Below are 24,802 nucleotides of genomic sequence, written 5' to 3'. Positions count from 1 at the left end.
TTACATCTTAAACTAATGAGGACTCAATCATATACGAGTTTTCCCCAATTTTTAGGATCACATTAATTGTAAAATATTGTTTCACTTTTTATATATTATATTATATATAAAAGTAAAAAAAAAAATTATATAAGTTCAATTACGTGGGGGACTTGGTGGTGTGGCACATCAACAATATTTTTGACTTTTCAATTTTTCTACTGCTGTGTACAAGTAAGCTCTAGATGTGTAGGGATGAAAATTAGAATTTTTTCCCTTTTATTTATTGAGGTAATTGTTAAAATACCCATGTGTTCATTTTAAATATGCTAAATGTTTAATTATTGTAATTTGTTGACATATGTATTTATAGATTGTATTTTATTTAAATGAAAATTATGTTCATTTTTAGACTTTCTTAAATATATATGTATATTAGCATGAATAGGGGGCCAAAATGGTAAGGTTATCTAAAAATTTTCAAATTATTTAGGATATTTCCAATTTTGTTTTCAAAAATTTTGGGGGGGCCAAGGCCCCCCTCAGTCCTCAAGTGGCTTTGCCATTGTTCCTATTGTTGCAACTAAGTTTGTAGCTGAATTTTATTTTATTTTATTTTTGTTTTTATATATTATATGAGGAAAAATAAATTACATTTTGTCTATCAGTGTTTTAGGTTACTGTTAATTTGGTTTTTGAAGTTTGAATTTTTTTCAATATTATCCTTAATGTTTGATGCCATTATCTATATAGTCATTCCATCAAATTCCATGACAAACATGGTCGTTAACCAGCATCACTATAGGTCAGTTCTATTTCTTTTGCTTTGCTGAGATTTAAGCGAACGAATTACAGCTTTTGTTTTGACCTAGCCGGCTTTGTTTGGGTTTGAGTGTGAACGCAGTAGCTAGCATTTTAGTAAAAGGAGAGATCCTTATGTGTGGTGTTGCAGCAATTCCATTTGGTTTGATTAATGGATCTCTAACATTGTGTGCCACAATTAGTTTGTGGAAGAGCCTATTGTTCTTTGGTCTTTGTGAGAGAGAATTATATACGTATTGGGCTTTTGGGTTTTAGTGGAGTGCGGAATGCCTCTACATCACCTTCGTATTTTTTTTTTTTTTTTTAAATATTTGTTATTGAATTTTTTTTCACATTGTTGTTAGTAGACATAGGCTAAAGGCTAAACCATGTAAATCTTTGATGTTATTTTGTGTGTGTAATTGTGTCTATTTTAGTTGTTAGTTTTCTTTGTTCATTATTTGTTATGAAGATTTTCCTAAAACCCATAATAGTTTCATAATCAATTGTGTGGGAGTACTATTTGAAAGTTTTTTCTCACATCAAATTAATATTAGAGCTTCTGCTATTACAACACTAAGCATGCGGTAGACACACAAATTTTTGCTCTTGTTAACACAAATATGTTTATGTTATGTTTGATTTTTTTTTTTTTTTTTTTGGTTACAATGAGAGAGAAGGAATTTGAACTTTTGATGTCTTTATTGGAACACTAAGAGAGAGAGAGAGAGAGAGAGAGAGAGAGAGAGCAATTACAAGGCCAAAAAAGAGATTCGAAACGAAATGTCCAACCCACCACATGGAGATCACATGTTGCTCATAAATTTTGAGGTCACTCGATGATGCACGGAATTGATATTACTAAGGACATATTTGGTAGACTGTAATGGACACTGTAATATAGTGATAGTTATTCTTATAATTTAGTCATTCTTTAAAATGATAAATAATTATTCCTCTTTAAAAATGTTGTAGTAATTTTTTAAATTTACATATTTTCAAATATACAAAATTTCCATATGCACATAACAATAATAAAAATTAAAAATCATACAAAAATAACATCTTCCTCAAATTTGAAAAATATTACTTTTTAAGAAATATAATTGTATAATAAGTAAGATATTTCCTAAATATGAATTTCAAGTTTTATTCTAATATTACAGCTTACAACTAAACGTATGAATATGTTTAATTATTCTATTACAACACATTTTATTCTTAATAATAAAGATTATTATTCATGCCATAATCTCCATTAATTCAGTGTATCAACTGTTGACGATGAAATTGAACTATTAAATTCTTTTTTTGATAGATAAGATTGAATTTTAATTTATGACATTTGTTTTATGACTTTTAATTATTAGGCTCAAGATACCAATTAATTTTTTGATGTAAACGAGATTTGAACCTAAATCTTTTATTCAATAATAAGAAATTTTACTAATTAAACTAATTGTAACTCACGTATTATTGAAATTCAAACTCCTTTAAACATGTGTTTTGACTTTGTGTCATGGAAAAACAAATGACTATCCTCAAATAATAATAGTTTTCTTTTTGGGTGGAAAAAATAGTACAAGTTGAGGATTTTATAATATAACAAGTAAAATACAAAACACAATTTTGAAGATGAGTCCTTTTAGTGCCACATAAAGTGGCACAGAAAAAGCCACAACTCGCCCATGTGGCAAGTTGTGGTTGATGGAGGGGTGGTAGTGGGATACCCTTCCACCAACCACAACTCTCCACATGGGCGATTTGTGGCTTTTTTTGTGCCACTTTATGTGGCACAAGACTTTTCCTTTTGTAGATATCATGTTAACCCGAATTTTCATCAATAAGACTATTATTGTACGTTTTCACATCCAGCATTAATTACAACATCAACATCGTCTTCTATCATATATCTTTGTTATATGTTTTTCTTTCTTTTAGGTGGGAAGCCACCATCATCCCTCCACTTTGTGTGGCACAAGACTTTTCCTTTTAAAGATATCATGTTAACCCGAATTTCCATCGATAAGACTATTATTGTACGTTTTCACATCCAACAATAATTACATCATCCTCCTCTATCATATATCTTTGTTATATGTTTTTCTTTCTTTTAGGTGAAAAGCCATATGTTTGGTTTACGGAAAGGAATTTATGATGATGTTGAACATTTACTTTGAACCACTTGTATCGTATGGCTAGGAAATCATTTACAATGATAATAATCTTAGACGCAATGAAGATTGCTATCAAATACTAAATAGCGCTGGCATGTGGATGTGGTACACTAAAATTAGGGTTAGGTCATTTGTCATTTGTCAACAAGTTGTCTCTTGTTTTCTTTCTTTTTTTTTTCTTTTTTTTTTTTTAACACTTTATGGGAGATACGAAAAGCATTACTCTTTTCCGGGAAAGCTTTCGCGATTTTGTTTAAGTAAAGCTGTTAAGGGAACCCAACCCCATGAACATATCCCTCCTATATATATAATATAATATAATGGCAAAGTACGTAGCTAGTGTTAGGTTATTTTATTTTGTTTTTATTTGGAGGGAAACTGTTAGTTGACCTAAGGACAATTGGTAAGTTTTAGGACTTTATCCATTGTAATGTCTTCCAATATATTTATCTTGTTAATAATTTTTTTTTCTTTTTATTAAAAAAAAGAAAGTGGAAAATGGCATGCTAGCGTTTATATTTTATATCTGATTTGTGTGAGTTTTTTTTTAATTAATTATAAAAAAAAAAATACTACTTTTAAGGTAGCATAGGGACTAATATACTTATATATACCAATTTTTTTTGGTAAAAAAAAAAAAAAAAAAGAGCATAAGAAGATGAGTACTTAAAAGTTATAACAATCATTATCTTTTTTTTTTTTTTTTTTTGCTTCCTATAACAATCATCATCTTCGCTTAATCACTTACCATAAAAATGTTTATTTGTGATTGCAAAATATATAATAATGTAAAGTCTGGGATTCAATCCCTGTTTACACCAAAAATTGATTAGTATCTTATCATCAGGATTGAACGCCATAGGTTGAAACTCTCTCTAAAAAAAATAATGTAAAATTCTTACTTCTTAATTATACACATTATACATAACAGTACTTACAAATGCAAACATATATAGTTATCTAATTTGCATATGATTGGAATTGCCATCGATTATGCTAATTAGGTCGATCATATAAAAGAAATAGATTATGTATATATATGGATTCTAATTTCATATTTCGCTTAAAAAAAAAAACCGTTAGTCTTTATGAGTAAAATGAAGTGCACCCGAAGATTAGGTAGATATAGATTAGGTAGATATAGGAGGAAAAGACTTAACATGTTGGTGCCCGTTGTGCATGCCACAGATTAGTGATTATAACATTGACAAGGAAAGCAAAAGCTATCAAGTTGCTTCGATGATATTCCTTCACTAGTAAATAGTAATCTAGAGGAAGCCCTAACCTAAGCCTCTAACATCAAAATAACCATATTCAGCGGAAAAAAAAAAACGTCAAAATTATCATTTTTTAGATGATCTTCATTCAAAATTTTCCTCGAAAGAAGAATGGCCCCCATTTTTGAATCCTAATTTGACTCCAAAATTTATAACTTGATAAGAGCATCCACAGCAGATGTTGTAAAAAAAATGCTATTTTGCCACACCAAACACCTACTTTATTATTTTACCACATCATTTTACAACATCGCATTTATCAGATGTTTTATCCTTCAATTTTATATATTAAAATAATATTTTCTACACATTAAAATAATATATCTAACACAATAAATAACAACCACAACACTACTGCCATCGTCGTCGCCACCGCCGCCGCAGCCACAATCCATTGCAAAACAAAAAACAGATCAACTCAAACCACTAGCACTCCGATCAACTCAAACCCAGAAAACACCCCGATCAACTCAAACCAAACCCAGAAAACACTCCGATCAACTCAAACCCACTAGCACCGGCGACCCACGATCAAGATCTCACCTCACCTCAACGTCGATGCCCACGATCGTGACGAACACACCGATCTCACCTCAACGTTGATGCCCACGTCGATTCCGATCGATGATGACGATGACGATGCCCGGAGAGATCGGCGATGACGATGCAAAATGCAACCGGTGAGAGATCGGCGATGACGATCGGCGATGAAGGATCGGCGATGACGATCGGCGATGACGATCGGCGATGACAGACGTGAGAGAGAAGAGAATCGGTGAGAGAGAACAGAGGTGAGAGAGGAGAGAAAATAATAAACTGAAGAGAGAGGAGAGAGAGAAGAGAATAAAAAAATATTATTCAGTATACCATTTTTGTCCGTACAGTGGCAAATATAAAACGGTACTGTTCATATGTGGTATAATTTTTACCATTTGGAACATCTGATAAAGCTCTATTTTTGTGTTTGGTGTGCTAAATGTGCCAAAAATTTGGCATTTGGCACATTTAGCACATCTGCTGCGGGTGCTCTAATGAACGATTTATTATGGGCCCGTCAAAATTTATTTCAAAATCTTGACCGAAAGACTAAAATAGTCAAATTTGACCCGAACTGGTATTAGTTTAAAACTTTTATTTTGCATAAGATCATTAATTATTTAAACATTCCAAGATGGCACTATGTGATAGGTCAAGAACAATAGAAATAAAGAATATCGTTAAGTTAATTAATAACAATGAAGTTTCCAGGCAACTGCCTAGATTTAATTGCCTTTTTTTTTTTCTTTTTTTCTTTTTATAAAGTAGACAGGTCTGGTCAAACAAAACAAATATCAACCACATCTTTGTGATTAGAAAGAAGTCGTTCACCTGAAGCCCAAGATTTTCCTCTCTTTGTAAGCTGACCTCTTTAACGTCACCACGTTATAAAATGATTCCACTAGCCGCCATGACAAAAGTTGCCTAATCCCATTGGTCAGCCTCCTTTGTACTGCTTGTCTCCATCCGTGCCTAAATTTTATGAGAAATGTAATAAAACATGTTTTTTTTATGAGAAATGTAATAAAACATGTTTTTTTAATAGTTGTTGAATTGGCAAATTTTTATTAGTTTTTCTGATTTATTTGAATTCGTAGTTGACTTTTTTTTTACCTATATGATAACTTTTCATGTCGTCATTTGTGCAAGTTATAACAGTTTTTTATTTTTTCTTTTCATCAAGATATACTTGTGACCACTTCTTTAATATACCCTTCTTTAATTCACCCTTATTATTTAAACGCTTTTACCTTTGTTGATAAAATTATACTAACCCATTGCATGTTCAAGGCTGAGTCTAACTCCTTATGTCTCAGGAAAGACAAATGTCCTTTCTGATACACTGAACTAAGGTGATTAACCCACAGGACTAGAGATGAGGCAAAGACTAAGATAACGATTTGTCGAAGACAATGTGCCCGAATCAAGGAAAGCAATTGTACCTGAGAAGAAAGAAAGAGATATTCATTTTGATTAGCCTTTAAGAGATTGGGGGTGCTGCAAGCCTAGGTCCCCAATAGTATTTGATATTGGTTTGGTGGATAGAGTCTGGGTCGCCAAACCTAAGCCCCTGACAGAGAGTATGGATTACTATGTCTCAAATTACCCTTTCAATCTCAAAATCTACCTTATAATCCCTATATATATATATATATACACACACACACACACACACACACACACACACACACACACACACACTAGCCTTATCACTTGCACTTTATGCGTGCAATGAGACTTTTTTAAAAAAAAAATTTATACAAGATAGAAATTCTACTCTAGCCTAATCTAAGTGTATATATGTGTGAAACTCCCTTCTGGAGACTTAAACCCTGACTCTTGCCCCCCACACCCTACAAGCACTTAGTGAAACAATGTTTAAAAGTGAGATAGAGATAGTGTCCTAATTTTTAGGATTTTTCTTTACATGAGAGTTGATAAAAATTTGAAGGCATAAAACTTAGTAACTTATAAAAAAAATAAAAAATAAAAAGTAAATTACTCTTTTAACCAGTTTGTGTTTTTGGATTTAAAATTATCTAACTAAAAGATAGGGGTATATTAGAGAGTTAAAGAATTTGTATAAGGATATTTTAGTACACAAAATGATGAAACTCCAACAGAAAATCCTCTTATTAATAGTACTAGCATGTAACTCATGCAAACTTATGGATGCACATAAAATTAAACACAATTTTTATTATAAAAACATAAATATTTAGTCAAATTATTTTAAAAAATAGCATGTAACACATGCATACGTATGGACGGATTTAAAATTAAACACAATTTTTATCATAAAAATATAAATAATTAGTCAAATGATTTTTTTAAAGTAAATGTAATTAGTCACATATTAAAATTCTTACCCAAATTTAATAGTACTTATGATCATTTCTTTTTTCAATTTTTAATAAGATAGAATATGTGGTGATCTTTATTGTGTGGTGATTTTTATTGAGTATATGTGATTAATTTCTTATATTTTATTTTATAGTTTATTAATATTGAATTCTTAGTAGTTAGTATTTTGCACTCATTAACTCACTTAGCACAAAGATTAAAAAACTTAAATGGACACATGACACAAACTTAAGTGGATAATTATGGTATCGTCCCACATAAATTTAGACACATGACACAAAATTGGATTCTAATTTCAAATTCTAATTGAACTCTCTCTAAACTTTTCCTATTAAAATACACACACACACACACACACACACACATATATATATATATATATATATATCTTATCTAACATCGTACACATTCATTATAGAGTAAAAATACTAAATTAAAATTAAAATTTTTTTATTTATATTTTCTAAATTTAGATGCATAAATTTTCATGTAAAGATAATTGGAATAAAATTAGAAGCTAATTTTGATTCTTAGTTGAGCTTCCACTTTAATAGATCATATATGATTTGTGAGTGAAACTGAGAGTCTCATATAGAGGAAAAATAAATAACTTGAGAAATTAATAGGTTATTGCTCAAAAATCATGATAAATTCTAGGAACGATATACTAATACTAGAATGCCATAAAAAAAAATTAAAAAAAAAAAACCTAGGAACAATATACTATCCGGATGTGTTTTGTCAACAATAGTGATGATTGGTCATTCATGAATAGGTTATTGCTCAAAAATCATGATAAATTCTAGGAACGATATACTAATACTAGAATGCCACTTAAAAAAAATTAAAAAACCTACGGTTGATAATTTACCTTAACAATTTCAATCTTCTTTTGCTTATTCTAATTTTAATTTTATTTGACAAGATCCCTTTTTCTATTTTGGAAGAATAAAATTGGTGAGCCAGAACCGGCAGTCCTTTCTCTACTTTTTAATTAATTTTTTAGGGTCCCTCTCTCCTATTTTCATCCTTATGGAACTTATAATTTTTTTTTTTTTCAAATCTACTAATTTTCGACCGTTCTTTTTCTTTCTCCGCACGTTTTAATTTCTCTCCGCCTAACGGATGTTTGGTGAAATAAGAAAAAAAATAGTAAGACTGTTAAGAGGAAAATTAGCATCCTAGGAATCAAAATTCAAAAGTAAAAGCAGAGAGTAGTAGTCATCATTTGATTAACTAGCTGGCGGACAAGTTCCTAATTAAGCTAATTTGACCTCTTGGAATTTCAATGCGGAAAAACCATGAAAAATGCTATCATCATTGACAAATCGGTTCTGCCGTAGATTCGTGGAAAAAGATCATCTCTATTGAAAAATGGATCTATTTTACGGTTAAAATTAAACATTACAAATTTAAAGATGAATAAACTACCAAATTTAAAAATTTTGTTACCTTTTATTTTATTTAATAAGACATAATTGTAAATGTATACCAAATTTATTTTCTATCCTCTCATTTTTGTTATCAACCAAACAAATGAGTTTTCTATCTCTTCATTTTTCCACATCTTCCCAACTAAACACATGAGTGAAAACAAAATTTCTTCTATCCTCCTACTTTTTTGTCTCTTTCTTATTTTTTATGCTCTCACTTTTCCACTCATCCAACTAAACAGACTTTAGAGTTGTGCCAAAACTCTTCTACCCCAATCAGGAGGATTGTTTGTATTTTCTTAATCTCAAAATGAACAATGTGAAACAGACTTGGCCTAATGAATTGCCCTTTACTTGGATCGCTATACCTAAAATAACATAGCTGGAAATGGTTTTAGAAAATTAATAAAATCCCATGAGTCCTCACCTTTCTATGACTAACCGGCCATGATAACATGGTAACAAAAGAAGTTCTTTTTTTTTTTTTTTTTTTTTTTTTACTGAAATAACAAAAAAGTTCTAACTCCTAGGAAGATTATCACCGATTATGAGTCCGTTTGGATACAGCTAATTTTGCTGAAAACTGAAAACACTATAGCAAAATAATTTTTAAATGTGTGAATAGTGTTGTGAGACCCATTTTTAATTAAAGGTTTGGTGGAAAATGATGTTTGTGGGTCCCGTGAACAGTACATGGGACCCACTGACAATGCCATCTTAGACCAATGTGTGGACGTTCAAAGTACTAGTGGGTCTTGTGCACAGTGCACGGGACCCACTGGTAGGTCTGTGTCCCACGTGAAACCAACTTCTGGTTAAAAAAAAAAAAAAGAAGAAGATGGAAACGTGAAAACTCAAAACGCAGACGTAGGAAATTCCTATCCAAACATACAGTAAGGCTGGGTTTGGAAACACGTTGCTATCCAAGTCTGCATTTCGGTAGGTGGGTCCCGTGCACTGTTCACAAAACCTACAAATACCTCTTTCAGCAAATATAACTTCTAAACTGGGTCTTACGGTATTATTCACACATTTAAAAATTATTTTAATATAGTATTTTTAGTTTTCAATTTTTAATTTTTAGTAATAAGCGATATTCAAATATACCCTAACTTTACTGAGTCCTAACTTTACTGAGTCCACGTCCACGTGAAAACTAAAAAAAAAAAAAAGAGTTGGTTTGACAATAAATATTAAATAAATATGATTGACCTTTTTGTAAGGATACCAAGAAAATATTTTTACATATTTTAAGGGACTACCCCCTGATTACCGAGATTTGGAAGGGAGTAAGAATACAAACACTACCTCAATTAAGAATAAACAGATGACCACTTCTTCTCTTCAGAATACAAACACTACCTCAATTAAGAATAAATAGATGACCACTTCTTCTCTTCAACCATTTGTTACCTCATGTTCTACAACAACAACAACAACAACAACAAAAAGAAAAAAAAAAAAAAAAAAGTAAAAAAAAAAGTGTTTTTAATGTAAGACAGAATCTACTTTTAATTTTTGTAATTTATTAATTTTGATATTTTTATGTTAGGTTTAGGGCATTTATTTACTTATTTTTAGGTGTTTTTAATCTTTTTTATGTCAAATTTGGTTCTTGTTATGATTAGGTATTAATTAGGACTTATTTTAGAACATATTTTATTGTTTGTCAAGTTTTACAGAGCCCTTAAATAGACTCCAAAGTCTGTAAACGCTTTTCAGTATTATTGAAATCAATAAAATTAAGAATTTTTGTCTTCATATTTTCTGGTGGATTCTAGACCCCTTTCTTCTTATAGATTCAAGGACCCTTATGGATTCAAGGAACTCTTGTGGATTCAAGTTTATTTTCAAAAGTAAATGTGTTTTGTTTCTTGTTTTCTAGAAGTAGGCGTGTTCTGCTTTTTTATGCTTATGCTTCTACATCCTGCATCAGTTGATATCAGAGCCTTGACTTATCCTGGTTTGGTGGCTAATGTATGAGATGATAGCAATTTCGGTGATAGAAAACTTAGCAAGTATTATGTGACATACAGTTAGCACTCACAAATATCTTTACTAGGATGTTGTTGTTGGAGCATGAAAACAATAGGGATAGGTATTGCAAAGATATAACTCACGAGCAACCTATTGGTAAGCAAATTTCATATAGGCTTTATAAAAGAATTGCAAGTTTTAGGTTTCGTTTGGGAGTTCATAAGGGAAGGGAATGGAATGATCATAAAGTAATGGAATGAAATGGAATGTATTTAAGCAAGGGAAAAGAATGGAAAAGAAAGGAATGAGATGGAATTAAGTACTCTTGTTTGGATATTTTAAAATAAAGGAATGGAAAGGAATGAAATGAATGGAATGTAACGACCCCAAACTGGTATTGGGTTCGTACATTTAAGGCCCAAACAATAAAATTTGTAAAGCGTGGGTGTTCAAGAACTAGATTAACTTTTTAAAGTAAAACGATTCAATCTCACGTTTATGGTGGATTAGAACCGATATAACAATTTGTTTTACTTTGAAAACAAGTACCGTTCTTCTGTTTCTAAGCTTTTTTCTTATGAGTGTTCTTTGTGTCTTTTTTTATGTTCCGATCCTTTTCTGCATGCTTTTCTTTCATGTTATATACTACTCTCTTCATACCATCTTCACCACACACGTGTAGGTTGGGTTCAGGGAATCTCTTTCTATCCCATCTAACACCTTCTGGAACCTCCTACTAGCAGCTGTAAGACTGCTTCATCACTATTCAAGCATCACTTCCACATTAATGCGGCTAGAGAGCTGGCTGAGAGGCAATTAATGCAGAGGCAGCTGTTGCCATAGATATTTGTTTGCCTTCTCTCTCTTACCCTTGGTCCCTTATCCCACCTTTAGTGGTGACGTAGCTCCGAAGTACGTTTGTAACAAGATGGCGTTCTGATCATCCTCGGACCCATATTGCCGAGAAGGATTTTGTCTTCGGACGAATACTAAACTCAACTTTTGTGATATTCACTCTTCCTTTCGTTTGGTTACCCCTTCAATCTGATATGGGCCTCCTCGGACAGGTTTGCATCCTCGGATGGGCCACAGGCCCAATTAACTTGACTTTAATAATTTTAGTGACTAATCAGCCCCCACAAAATACATTACTTCTTTTTTTTATTATTATTAATAAGGAAAACCTATTGCTTATTTAATAAGAAAAAATATTTTCCCTCTACTCTAAGAAATAAAATTTTCTTCCACACAATATAGAAACTCAAATGCAACCAAGTAAATTTCCATTCTACGTTTAAAAATCAAAGTAACTAACCAAGTTATAATAAGTAATCCCGTAAAAATAAAAATAAAAGATATAATAAGAAACCGTTTCCCAAACCATTTAATCATAATAGCTAACGAACTAAATGGTTTAATTAATGAGAGTACTTATCTCCTTGCAATAAGTCGAAAGTCACAAAAATATTTATAAATATGGATATGGCAAGTTGTTATTAGTAGGGGGGAAAAACAAGGTCAATTGTGAGTTCAACTAAGAACCAGTAAAGATTGACCAAGTCAACTTTTGTGAAAAATAGTGTTTATAACAGTATTCATTGGCTTGTCGTTAGACCCACTTCCCCCCCAAACAACACTCATGCGCACCCTAATATTTGATCCTAGCAATTCGAACATGAATACCCAAGTTTAATCATTTTGTTTTCTTGCAAATAACATATTGTACATCATATATGACCAGTAAAAATAGGAAAAATGAATATAGAGTTCTTAACTTTTTTTTGGTAAAAGATATGATCTGCCCAAAATGAAAGTAATATGTAATGTGGATAGAGGAAAATCCTCCATTGATTGAGTTAGTTATTACTCATGATGTAATGAAATTGTCTTCTTCTTAATAAAGTTACAAGTTTTTCATCAAAAGTTTTTTTTTTTTTTTTTTTTTTTGTTTGAAGTCCCAAAATATCTTCTAAAAAAGAAAGTCACAAAATAAATAAAACTTTTTAAAACGGGAAGTTATATTTTTTTATATTACCCTTTATTTTAAATATATATATATATATAAAAAAAACAAAATAAAATTCTTACTAAAAGGCATATGACTAATATCACCTCTAAATTCTATTATAAAGTAAGGACATTTCAGGAATATCCATATCTTAACCTTTGCATTAATAAAAAATGAGGGATTATTAACAAAGAGCACTTATATAGGACACAATTCTGTGAAAGAAAAGCAAGAAAGAACAGATCAAAGTACAACTGAGGAGTTATATACAATTATACAAAGGCGGATTGATTGCAAACTTCGTCGCAATTAAGAAGGCCATCCCATCCACCACAAAAGCTCTTGAAATTAATTTAGCTTAACGAAGGATTTGTGATATCATAGTTGCAACTTAAACAACGACAGACAATGTGTCCAATCAACTAGATCAAGAATTATTACAATTTAAAAAAGGAAAAAATAAAAGCACACGTGTTTGACCCTTTAGCTTAATTGAAGTGACTAAAAATATGATAATTGTGGTATGAGATTAGGCTTAAGAATAAAGAAACACAATTCAAATGCAAAATGCGTGGAAGTTGCCCCCCATCCTCGTGCCAAATGAACTCATAGTAACCATGTCGGTGTCACGCACACGTATATTTTGGCTAATCAATTGACAGAACAACTATAATTTGTATCTGTGACGACACCTATAAGCTTTAGGTAACAGTCTAATGGAAAATACCAACTATAATTTGTATTCGAAGTTGAAGATTTTCCATTTCCAATATAAACATGGGATTTATAGTCCTACTCCTAGATTATGAACCAAACTAGACTTTGCCGACATCAAAAATGCAAATTAAAGATAAAAACTTTTATCGGCTTGATTAGTGAGCTTTAAAATAGACCAATCAAATCCATCTAGTATCATATAAGATCAAAATCACACCCAAAATTAACTGTAAGGTGGCTTTTTTTTTTTTAATTATATATTTTTGGGTAAGGTTGTCAGGTGGCTTATATATAAAAGCGCACAGTAAAGTTTAATCAAAACTTAACATGCATGTACAATTTAGTAGTATGGGAAATCATGGAGATATATATATATATATATGGTCTGGTTCTGTTCTGGACCAGTGGACCTCTAATTTTTTGAAATAAAGACAAAAGTGTGAAAAAGGTCACTGTATTCACCGAAAAGAAGAAAAAAGAAAAAGGTCACTGTACAAAGGGACATGGGGATGTATAGCTTGTCATTGTATCTAATTAAAACAACGCCCAATAATTCTTGGCGTGGAGGAGCTACAAGCCTACAACCTCAATACATAGCATATTCTAGTCTCTAGAGGTGCAGGAGCTGGGTACCTTCCCAAATATCACTCTCAAAAATCAAACGCATAAAAATTTGAATAAACAATACTAGAAAGTTCTCGTGGTCATTGGTCATCCTTTCCTAGTCATTGGTCAAATTTACATAGGAATCAGCCAGTTGGAGAAAGGATAAGATACTCGTGGACAAGTGACGTGATCCACCTTTCTATTAAAAGATTTACAACTGTTTAAAATTGTTGAGTAAAAAAAATTTAAAACAGAAACTAATTACCGACTTAGCAATTTTAAACAAGTTAGAATCTTTTAGTAGAATGGTGAACAAGTGACGTGGTTCATCATGAAGACTATATAATTTTTCACCAAGTTAGATCCAACCCCACAGTATAGCAGAAAAAATTATATAATCATTTGGTGGACCATGTCACTTGTGTACTGTTCTACTAAAAGACTCACTTGTTTAAAATTATTGAGCCAGTAATCAATTTCTATTTAAAAAATTTTTTTAACTCAATAATTTTAAATAGATGAAATTTAACGGAATAATAAACCGTTTCACCTGTCCACCGCAATGACATTGTAATTTCTGGCATAGGTAAGACAAAGGACCAAAGAGTAGAGACGGATTCAACAAGGCAAGGCTCTAATTTCCACTAACTATCTGTCTTTGACTTGTCTTTTTTAACCCATTTTATTATTATTAATTTAGTCACCTTTTAATATCAAAACACAAACAAACCAGCCCTCCACTTCACAGTTGTTCCTTTAACCTCTATAAATAGCAGACCACCCAACTGGCACTACACCATCCAATTCCAAACACACAGCTTTTAGCTTTGCTTCTTTGCTTCCTACACAGCTTTTAGCTTTGCTTCTTTCCTTCCGTCACAAAGAGAGAGAGAGAGAGAGAGATGGAGAACTTCCCAGTGATCAACTTGGAGAAACTAAATGGTGAGGAGAGAGGAGCAACCATGGAGACAATCAAAGATGCCTGTGAAAACTGGGGCTTCTTCGAGGTAGATACCATATCTTGAACCTAAGTTGTACCATTATTTATGTTGTTCACATTGTTTCCATATATGGGTCTAACAATTTTGTGTGTTTCTTTGTCTCAAAATTGTAGTTAATAAATCATGGCATATCCCATGAACTAATGGACACCGTGGAGAGATTGACAAAGGAGCACTACCAGAAGTGTATGGAGCAAAGGTTCAAGGAACTTGTGGCAACCAAAGGTTTAGAGGGTGTTCAGACTGAGGTCAGTGACTTGGATTGGGAGAGCACCTTCTTTTTGCGCCATCTTCCTCAATCCAATATATCTGAGATCCCAGATCTCCAAGATGAATACAGGTAATTCATTTAAGCATGCTTTTTGTACATCAACCATATATACTTATTACTTACTGTAGCACACACATATATATTTATATAGACTAGTCTAGTGGCTTCATTTACTATTTTTACTACCAAAATTTTAATCTGTGTCATTTGTTCCCCAATAAACATATTGTTGAGATAATGGTCCCATATAAGTACTAGCTAGCTGCTAGCTACATTTTGTACTCCCAACGGTTTATGCTACTATATGATTCATTTTTATTATTTCCTTCAGAATATTCCGAATGATACTAGAAGTACTTTTAAAACAAACTCCCAATTTAAATAAAAGGCATCCTTTTTTTTTTTTTTTTTACACAAAAGGCTCTCTATCTCATAATTAATTATAATTACAACAGGAAGGTGATGAAGGAATTTGCATTAAAGTTGGAAAAATTAGCAGAGGAACTCCTAGACCTGTTATGTGAGAATCTTGGACTAGAGAAAGGTTACCTGAAAAAGGCATTCCATGGATCAAAGGGTCCAAATTTTGGCACCAAGGTTAGCAACTACCCTCCATGTCCAAAGCCAGACCTTATAAAGGGTCTTCGTGCCCACACAGATGCTGGTGGGATCATCCTACTCTTCCAGGATGACAAGGTCAGTGGTCTCCAGCTACTCAAAGATGATCAGTGGATAGACGTGCCCCCTATGCGCCACTCCATTGTTATTAACCTTGGTGACCAAATTGAGGTATACTCTAATCTATATATGTATATATATATATATATATATATTACATGTCTTGCATCTAAAAATAAAAATAAGAGAGAATTCAGTTTAAAATTCTTTATCATCTATCGACAAAATTTTGGAGATATATCTAACGACTATATATGATGCTATATGTATATAAATATAAATATAGGTCATCACCAATGGGAAGTACAAGAGTGTGATGCACAGAGTGATAGCCCAAACAAATGGAAACAGAATGTCAATAGCTTCATTCTACAACCCTGGGGGTGATGCTGTTATATATCCAGCACCAACACTGGTGGAGAAAGAGGCAGATGAGAACAACAATTTGTACCCAAAATTTGTGTTTGAAGACTACATGAAGTTGTATACCGGCCTCAAGTTCCAGGCCAAGGAGCCCAGATTTGAAGCCATGAAAGCCATAGAATCTAATGTTAATGTGGGTCCAATTGCAACAGCTTAATACCACATTTTAATTACAAGACTAAATTGTCCAAAAAAAAATTACTAGAATAATAAAGTGTGTTGTCTGTTAAGTGCTAAGGCTAAGGCCGTGTGACACTCCTACAAGCTTTAAGTAGATACTATATAATTTATACATTTGATGAGCTATTTAAAAAGCCAATTACTTGGGAGGGTCTCTATTTGTTATTTGTAGAAAGCAACCGAAATTACCACCACCTAATATTATTTAATGAGAATGATGTTTTATTGTTTGTTACTCTCTCTCTCTCTCTCTCTCTCTCTCTCTCTCTCTCTCATGTGGTGATGGATGGATCACGACGAAAAAAATTTGATGATTCCCTTCAGAAACAAACTAAATTGTAGTTCACTTCTCTAGGGAAGTCAATGTTAGGTGTTTTGTATTTCAAATTCACTGTTTTTAGTGTGTTACTCAAGAGAATTAGGAGTTGTTTGACATTATTGTTTAAATAATAGTTTTCAATGTTTAAACAACAATAATACTTTTGACATGTATTTTTATAACATTCAAATACGTATTTCTACAATACTGAAAACTAAACAATAATATTTAAACACTGCTGCTAAATGGCCCCTTAACTGTTGGTGGTGTGTGAGGCGTAATTGCAATTAAATATGAGATATAATTAGATGTAGAGTGTTTGGTAACATAGTTGGATGGAAAATAGAGGTATAAATGCATTACTTGCCTGTTTTTCCAAAATTAGTCAAATTACAATTGTGTCCTTTTATAACTTATTTATTACTTTCTCTTTCTTTTTCTTTAACATACCAAATAAGCAAAAACACTTTTTTTCCCTTTTTCTCTCTATGCATCCAAATACATGCTAGGTGGAAAGATACTTTGCTTTTTAATTAAAAACTATTGAGGTATACTTTCCACACCAAAAAGAAAAAAAAAAAATAGAGTTCTTTTAAGACCGAATGAACAAGTCATATAAAACCACAAAGACTTTTTTTGACAGAAGTGATAGAATAAAACGAAAAAGACTTGACGAAGCTAGTGTTTGTGAGATTGTAAACTTATATATTTTATGCATAATTTTAAACTATAAAAACTTACAATTTAAATAATTTATTAATGGTATAGCTATTGATCATTAATTTTTTAGAAATTTTGCAAGTATGGATGATATAAGAAGAAAATGTAATCTAATAGTGGATTTGTCAAAATTCACCTCCAATAAAAAGATATTGTGTAAGGTTGTAGTTTAAGGTTACAATTAATTTTGTAACTAAACTTTATTCAAACTAGAATACATTCAATGTTAACAAAATCTAATAGCTTGTTTGGATGGAGGGGGAGTAAAGTAGAGGGAAGAAGAATAAGTTAAATTACTTATTTGGATGCTTTATAAGGGAGGAGGGGGAGGAATTTTGAGGGATTTGGAAAGGTTCTAACTATTTCTATCCCCTTATTTTTAATTCTCTTAAATTGGAGAGATTTGAAAGGAGAGTAGAGCATAGAAATGCTTGACCAAATGAATTACCAAATTTACCTTTACTATATTAACAAAATTACAAACTATGAAAAGAGTAATTATTCCTTTCTCCTTTACTTAATTTTAAAAACATCAAAACAAAGTGAAGGATAATCATTCTCTTCTACTCTCTTCCCTACTACTCTCCTCCCCTCCAAACTTCCAAACATAGCGTTAATGAAACAACATACGGTAAAATTCAATGAAATACTTTGAGTTTTTTGTCTCAAAAAAAAAAAAAATACTCTGAGTTTTGGGATAACACCAAGCACATCCAAAACTTCTTAAAAGTTACCAATCTGGTCCATAAACATGAACGGCATTATACTCTGTTTGTGCACTCTTTTCCAAAGTGCAAAGGTATGTACTGTGATTTCTGCAGGAAGACTACAAAGTCAATTGCATTAACACCACAACATTCCTTGTTTCATCAACACCACACTAACAATTTTCATAGTTTTTTCTCTTAAAATAATTTTTTTTTTTAAATATTAATAATTTTGTGTTTGGTAGCCAAGAAAATCAAAAGAAAAAGTTACATAAGTCTTCTCCATTTTGTGTTTAGTAGCCAAGAAAATCAAAAGTAAAAGCCACACAAATCAAAAGGACAAGCAATATAAAGTGTCGTTTGCTCTTTAGACTCCTTTAGTTAGTGTTTGGTTGCCAAGAAAACCCAATGGAAAAACCTCATTGACTTCTCAATGAAACCCAAGAAAACCCGAATGGCCTAAAGCCACCAGGTTAAAAATCAAACATCTAATAGCCATGTCGATCAAACCCAAATTCACTTATCCCATCGAAAATTGCTAACCCACCGCCATAGGATTTCCATTGACAAAATGAAAAGATGAGGGAAGAAGAAATGGGAGAAAGAAGATCCCTGAAGGCTAAGATTTGGCCAGACAAAGGAAAAGAAAATAGAAAGATAAAGAGAGAATCGGTTGAGAATAGACGAAAAAGAAAAGAAACAAGAGAGAGAGGTGTGATGTCGATGAAAAGAAAGGGAAAAAAATAAATGAATTAAATTGTCTGAAGAGTGCAAACGATGTGACCATTTGTGTTTAGGACCAAATTGATTATTTCTAATAAGTTTTGGATGTTCTTGGCAATACCCTAAGGTTGCATTTGGTTCAATGTAAATCGAATTCCAAGTGTAAAATGAATGCAGGGGAAAGCGAATTCCTGTAAGGAAAATGAAATTCGGGTGTTTGGTTGTGCAATGGAAAATAGTCCGGAAAACGATTTTCGATGTTTGGTAACATTCTAAAAATGCTATTTTCCTACAAATTTTTCACATTTTCTTAGTCATTTTCTCAACATCCAAACAAATTTTATTACAAAAAATTTCAAAATATACACTTAATCCAACCAAAAATCAAAATAATAACATTGAGTAAGAGGAAGAAAGAGTGAGATCGGAGGGAGAAAGAGTGACAAATTGAGGGAAAGAGAATGGTGGTGCTTTAGGCGGTCAAGAACAAGAACGAGAACGGTGGCGCCAATGAGCTTTGGGTCGAGAACGAGAATGGCGGTGAGCATTGGTTTGCGATCTCGGCGGTGCCGATGAGCTTTGGGCTGAGAATGAGAATGGCGGTGAGCTTTGGGTCGCAATCTCGGCAGTGTTGATGACCTTTGGGTCTAAAACGAGAACGACGGTGAGCTTTGGGTCACGATCTCGGCGGTGCTTCAGGCGGCACGATCAACGCTTCAGCTTCTGGTGTGATCTCTTCTCGCTATTTCTCTCTCTCTCTCTCTCTCTCTGATGCAGATTGGTTAAGGAATAATAAAATATTTTAATATTTTATGTTGTTTTCCTTTTTCTAGTTGAATTAGGATTTTAATTATTTTTCTTTTCCTAGTTAAATTGTTTTTCCTTTCTCAAGTAGAAGTAGGTTTATTATTATTTTTTTCCTAAAAGGAGTAGAAGAAATTCTATTCTTATAAATACTCTTTATAAAGGGGTTGATTATTGATGTTATGCGTTGATTAATAAAAGTTTGTTAGAGATATTTTCTCTATTATTTTGCCTACTAGCCTAGTATTTTTGTGGAACTTAGGTTTCGTGGAAGAGTTGTAGTAATTGTGTGTTACAGATTCTATTTCTACACGCCTACGCTGCATCTCTCTCTCTCTCTCTCTCTCTCTCTCTCTCTCTCTCTCTCTCTCTCTCTCTCTCTCTCTCTCTCGGTTCAAGTAGGTTGAAAATGGGTGTAATTAGTTTGAAGGTAAAATATAAGTGGAATTGATTTTACACCGAAAGGCTTGATATTTTACGGTCAACGGAAATCATTTTCTGTTTAACTGAATTTTCCGACCGTTCCCAAACACGCCCCGTGGTGTAAAATATTTTCCGGATTCCTTTTACTACCGAAACAAACGCAGCCTAAATCTCAGAATAAGTTATTGTATTTTACCTAATAACATGCACTAAATATTTGTTTCTTAATAAATTTTAAATCATTCATTTATCATAACTGAATTTGAAGTTATTTTAAATCATGAAAATAATCTATTATTGATTCTAAACTAAATTTGCAGTAAGTTTCCTTTCAAGGTACAAAGTTAAGTTAAATAATTCTTTTAATAACATCTCATGACATCTATAAGATTTTGGGTTTAAAACCTCTTGCCAGCATTTTGGGACCACTTTCAAGGGATTCCTTTCTATAATAACTTGGTATGTATGATTGCGCATGTTCAAGGGAATATTTAGATACTCGAAGAGGTCTGGACAGAGATGAAGCCAGGACTTAGAGTCAAGGGAGGTGGCTATGCTAGTTGTGTCTCGCAGCTATGTTGTTGCTTAGTCGCCGAGGTGTTTTTATTTTTATTTTTTTTAATACATGCGTCTGCTACTAGGTAATGACAAAATTATTTTGGGTGAAATTGATTTCTTGGGCTTAATTTTTTTTAGCTTTGCTATTGACAATTTTTGTTGTTGGGCTAATTTTTTGGGGCTTGTATATTTTGTTTTAGATTCTAGATCTATAAAAAATTAAAAAAAAAATTATGGCTTTAAAATGAGGAAAATGCTAAAATTACAATTTTTTTTACAAATAGCTAATGTAGTAAGTGGTTATTGATAAGTAAAAAAGCTATATAAATGGTGGGCCCAGATGTGAACCAATAAAAATTTATTACCTCAATAATTTGTAAATTTTTTCTAGAAAAGTATGTGACCATAGCATTATTCTTAAAGGAATCAATGGTATTGTTAAATGAGGTAAAGTGTAATTTTATAGAATAAAAATTGCTAAAATTAGTACTACAAATATACTAATATTTTTTTAACCAAATGTTTTTTTGTGGGGTGCCGGGCGGGGGGAGGGGTGCATTGCCCCAAAGCCAATGAGTGGCTCCGTCCCTCGGTTTGGATAACCTTATATGTTAAAAAAATAAATAAAATAAAAAAAAACCTCAAATAATATTTAAATTAGTCCAATGATACTCTTAAAAAATAATAGAATTTGACAATTAGCCTAATAGTTATATAGGCAAGGTAGTTTTTGTTTCTCAAATGTGTTTTTTGTACATGTTTAATATCAAATTAGACAACTTTTACATACTCATTGAAGTTAAAAAAATATTATTTAGTAAATATACATACGTCAAAGTTGATAGTTTTATATACAATATATTTATAAATTATAAATTATGACTTACTCTAGTATCAAAACATAAAAGTTTATATATGTATACGTCCCCCCACCCCCCCCCCCCCCAAAAAAAAAAAAAAACATAAAAAAAATCATAACTCCGCCCATGGTATTACTTGAACCCAAAATTATTTTTAAAGGAAAAAGAAAAGTTTAAAAAGTGTATATGGGAATTTGGATCAACACGGGCTTGTAATTAGTAACTACCGACAAATAACCAGAACTTGGGCTTGATCCAGAATCCTTTGAACTTCATACCATCAATGTCCTAATCTACTTTACTGATTGTGGGCTCATTTTAAGGTAGTTCGGACGAGTCCTTATTGATTCACCAGCTTCAACTCCTATTGACCTTCTCCCTCGTCCAAAATATAAAGAACAAAAGGTGAAATATGTCAATTTAGTCCTTACATTTTGATATCATAGTTAATTTGGTTTCTATATTTTGATAGCAGTTAATTTTCTTCTTGTTATTTTTAACTTGCAATCGATTCAGTTCCTACAGTTAACTCATTAACGAAAAATGCTTACATGGTAAACGGTGTGTATGCTTGACACATAGTAGCTTGCGTAAGATCTAAAAAAGGAAAAAAAATTTAATGGCTATTTAAAAAAATCCAACATTAGCATTTATATATTTTTTTAAAAATCTGAAATATGAATTTTGAAAAGAAAAAATTTTAATATCAAGATCACAATTTCTTTACTTTTTCTAGGAACCAAACACATCAACAATGTTTGTGGAGAAAATCTGTAATAATTTGTAAGCAACCAAAGTACCAAACACACCTCCAGTAGCAATTTGCTTGTTCATTTGAAAAGTTCGAGAAATTAACAAACAAAATTCAAACAGAGAACCTCGATGGCGAAGAGAATGTTATGATCCTAGTGTCTCACATGAATTAAGTATAAGTTTAACCATGTGTTTATAAGCTCTTGGGCACCCTTCTCCTGTATTTAATTGTAAGTTTAACCATCAATGACAAATGACAAGCTCCAAAATGAATAAAAAGAAAAACCTCAGCCCCATCGAACAAAACATTAACCAAAACTAGCATCGATTTTGAGAATAATAAGTAGTCAATCTATTCATCTTTGTGTCAGATTCAATGTGGCTGAGGTGAAGCTTTTACTGTTGAGACTGACCGATCTGCTATAGCTGATGCCTATTTGCACCAAGAAATGGTTAAACTGCTCGTTTTTGGTTTCTCTCATCTGTGCAAATTTCTCTCTTTAAGCAATAGTGGCAGTGGAGCCACGAGCACCACCATAATCAAATCTAGACCCATGAGCATTGCTATAGACCTACTAGTGGATCTAGGTTGCGACGGTTCTGGGTTTGCCATATGGGCTATTGAGTTAGATTTGGGTTGCAATGGATCTTAGTTGTATGGAAAAAAAAAAAAAAATTTGTTTGATTGGTGAGAAAACATGGAACAAAGGAGATACATGTTTTGATTTTAATGTATATGGAAGAACCTATTTTTACCATCCAAGAAGAGCACTAGAAGCTCATTTTCGCCGGCAAAAATAGCCGAATAGCACATTTTCGCAAATTATGTTGCAATCTATCACTATTTGGGAAATATATAAGAATCTACCACTTTTTGGATACTCGAGTTTGGTGAAATCAAGTTTTCTATGGTACGCGAGTTTATGAAACTCAAGTATCATGGAAAAATTTTCAAAATTTTTCTGAGTATATTTTTCAAAGAACTTGAGTTTTTGGAACTCAAATTTCAAAAAAGTGGTAGATCCCTGCGTATTTTCAAAACAGTGGTAAATTGCTAATTTTTTTGCTAAATAGTGGTAGTGGGCCATTTTTGCTTGTAAGGACAAGATTCGTAACGACCCGTAACAGTGTTGGGCTCGCACGTAAAAAGGCCCAAACAATATCATTTGTAGAGCGTGGGTTTGAAATGCTAGGCCTTAGTCACCAGGCGGCGAGTCTTTTCGTGGTGTTTATACATGGCTAAGCCATTTTCGCCCTAGGAGTCTTTCTCCTGGAGGCGGGCTGGGAGGCTCTGGTTTTTGGCCATTTTTCCCAGCCCCCTGTCTGGATTGTTCCCTTTTCCTTTTATACTAGCCTGTGTTTTTTATCCTTCGTCCACATGTAAGATCGACATTCCAAGACTGATACTTGTCCCATCAGCCCATACCCAGAGTGGTTGGGGGTGGTTGTAAAAGCTGGAGAGTATGGCTCTGTCAGGTGCAGAGTATTGAATTGCAGTAAGGGCAGATTTCCCTGGTCGTCATACTTTCCAGCATACCCTTTTCTATTGGCGCAGATATTTTAGATTTTTTCCCAAGTTGTTTTTGTACCATTTTTGCCCTTTCTTCTTATGAGATCTCGGACATGCCGAGGACTGAATCGTCCTCAGCTGTGTCCCAAGGCTATTTTGTACTTGTATTAACGATCCTGGGCTATAACCCTTCTCGGCTCGGGCCTTGGGCCCCAATGAATAAATGGGATTGGCCCACGAATTATTGGGTCCCACAGTGGTAGTGGGCCATTTTTGCCAGCCAAGAACAATAGAAGAACACAAGTGACAAGAAGTTTGTTTGATGAGCTTGATGATTTTTTTTATTTTTTTTGAAAAGCTATGAATTTTTTTTTTTTTAATTCTTGTGTTTTTAAATTTTTGTTATTGGTTTTCATTCAAATGCTTAGGTGGCTTTTTAAATATTTAATTTTATATTATTATGTTCTTCATGTGTGTGCCAACAATACAACTATTTGCCACGTGACATTTTCTGTTAGTGAGTTAACGGTAAGGACCAAATTGATTGTAACTTGAAAATAACAGAGACTAAGTTGACCACTACTAAAATGTAGAGATCAAATTGCCTGTGACCCCAAAATGTAAAGACTAAAACGGTGTTTTTGCTAAAACAAAAACAAAAGAAAGAAGGATTGATTAACATTAACATAGTCTCTCTCTTTTTATTTTATTTTATTTTTATGGGTATTATTTTATTATATATATATGTATATATATATGAGATGGGTTCAAGTTACACCTTTTATGAACCATTGATTACTATTAGATCAAAGAGTCAAAAAACACTCATAGTAATGTCATTATTACTCCCTAGAAATTAGTGATTTAGGCATTAACTCTTATTATTAAAGAAAAAAAAATCACAGCATTAACTGATAGAGAAAGGCTGAGAGGAGAGAAAGGCTACGGCTCACCGGACTTCGTTGTCCAATTGCTCTGGTCTTTCCCGCTGCCGAT

The 24,802-nt window shown here is 32.5% G+C and overlaps 1 protein-coding gene and 1 long non-coding RNA gene across 2 annotated transcripts in view; one reads left to right on the top strand and one right to left on the bottom strand.

Moving 5' to 3' along the window:
- Positions 1-14,665: 14,665 nt before the first annotated feature.
- LOC126695269 (1-aminocyclopropane-1-carboxylate oxidase 1-like) lies at positions 14,666-16,664 on the top strand. The gene is made up of 4 exons (XM_050391949.1): positions 14,666-14,883; positions 14,991-15,217; positions 15,604-15,937; positions 16,113-16,664. The coding sequence occupies exons 1-4, from the start codon at positions 14,779-14,781 to the stop codon at positions 16,404-16,406; spliced, it is 960 nt and encodes a 319-aa protein (XP_050247906.1). The 5' UTR covers positions 14,666-14,778; the 3' UTR covers positions 16,407-16,664.
- LOC126695272 (uncharacterized) overlaps positions 14,743-24,802 on the bottom strand; it is a 34,559-nt gene continuing 24,499 nt past the window's right edge. Inside the window, exon 2 of the long non-coding RNA XR_007646006.1 lies at positions 14,743-14,903. This is a non-coding gene — a long non-coding RNA (uncharacterized LOC126695272). The remainder of the gene's footprint in view (positions 14,904-24,802) is intronic.

The sequence above is a fragment of the Quercus robur genome, chromosome 8, assembly GCF_932294415.1.
Source record: "Quercus robur chromosome 8, dhQueRobu3.1, whole genome shotgun sequence".
In the NCBI taxonomy this organism is placed as follows: domain Eukaryota; kingdom Viridiplantae; phylum Streptophyta; class Magnoliopsida; order Fagales; family Fagaceae; genus Quercus; species Quercus robur.
This window is presented reverse-complemented; position numbering and strand designations above follow the sequence as displayed.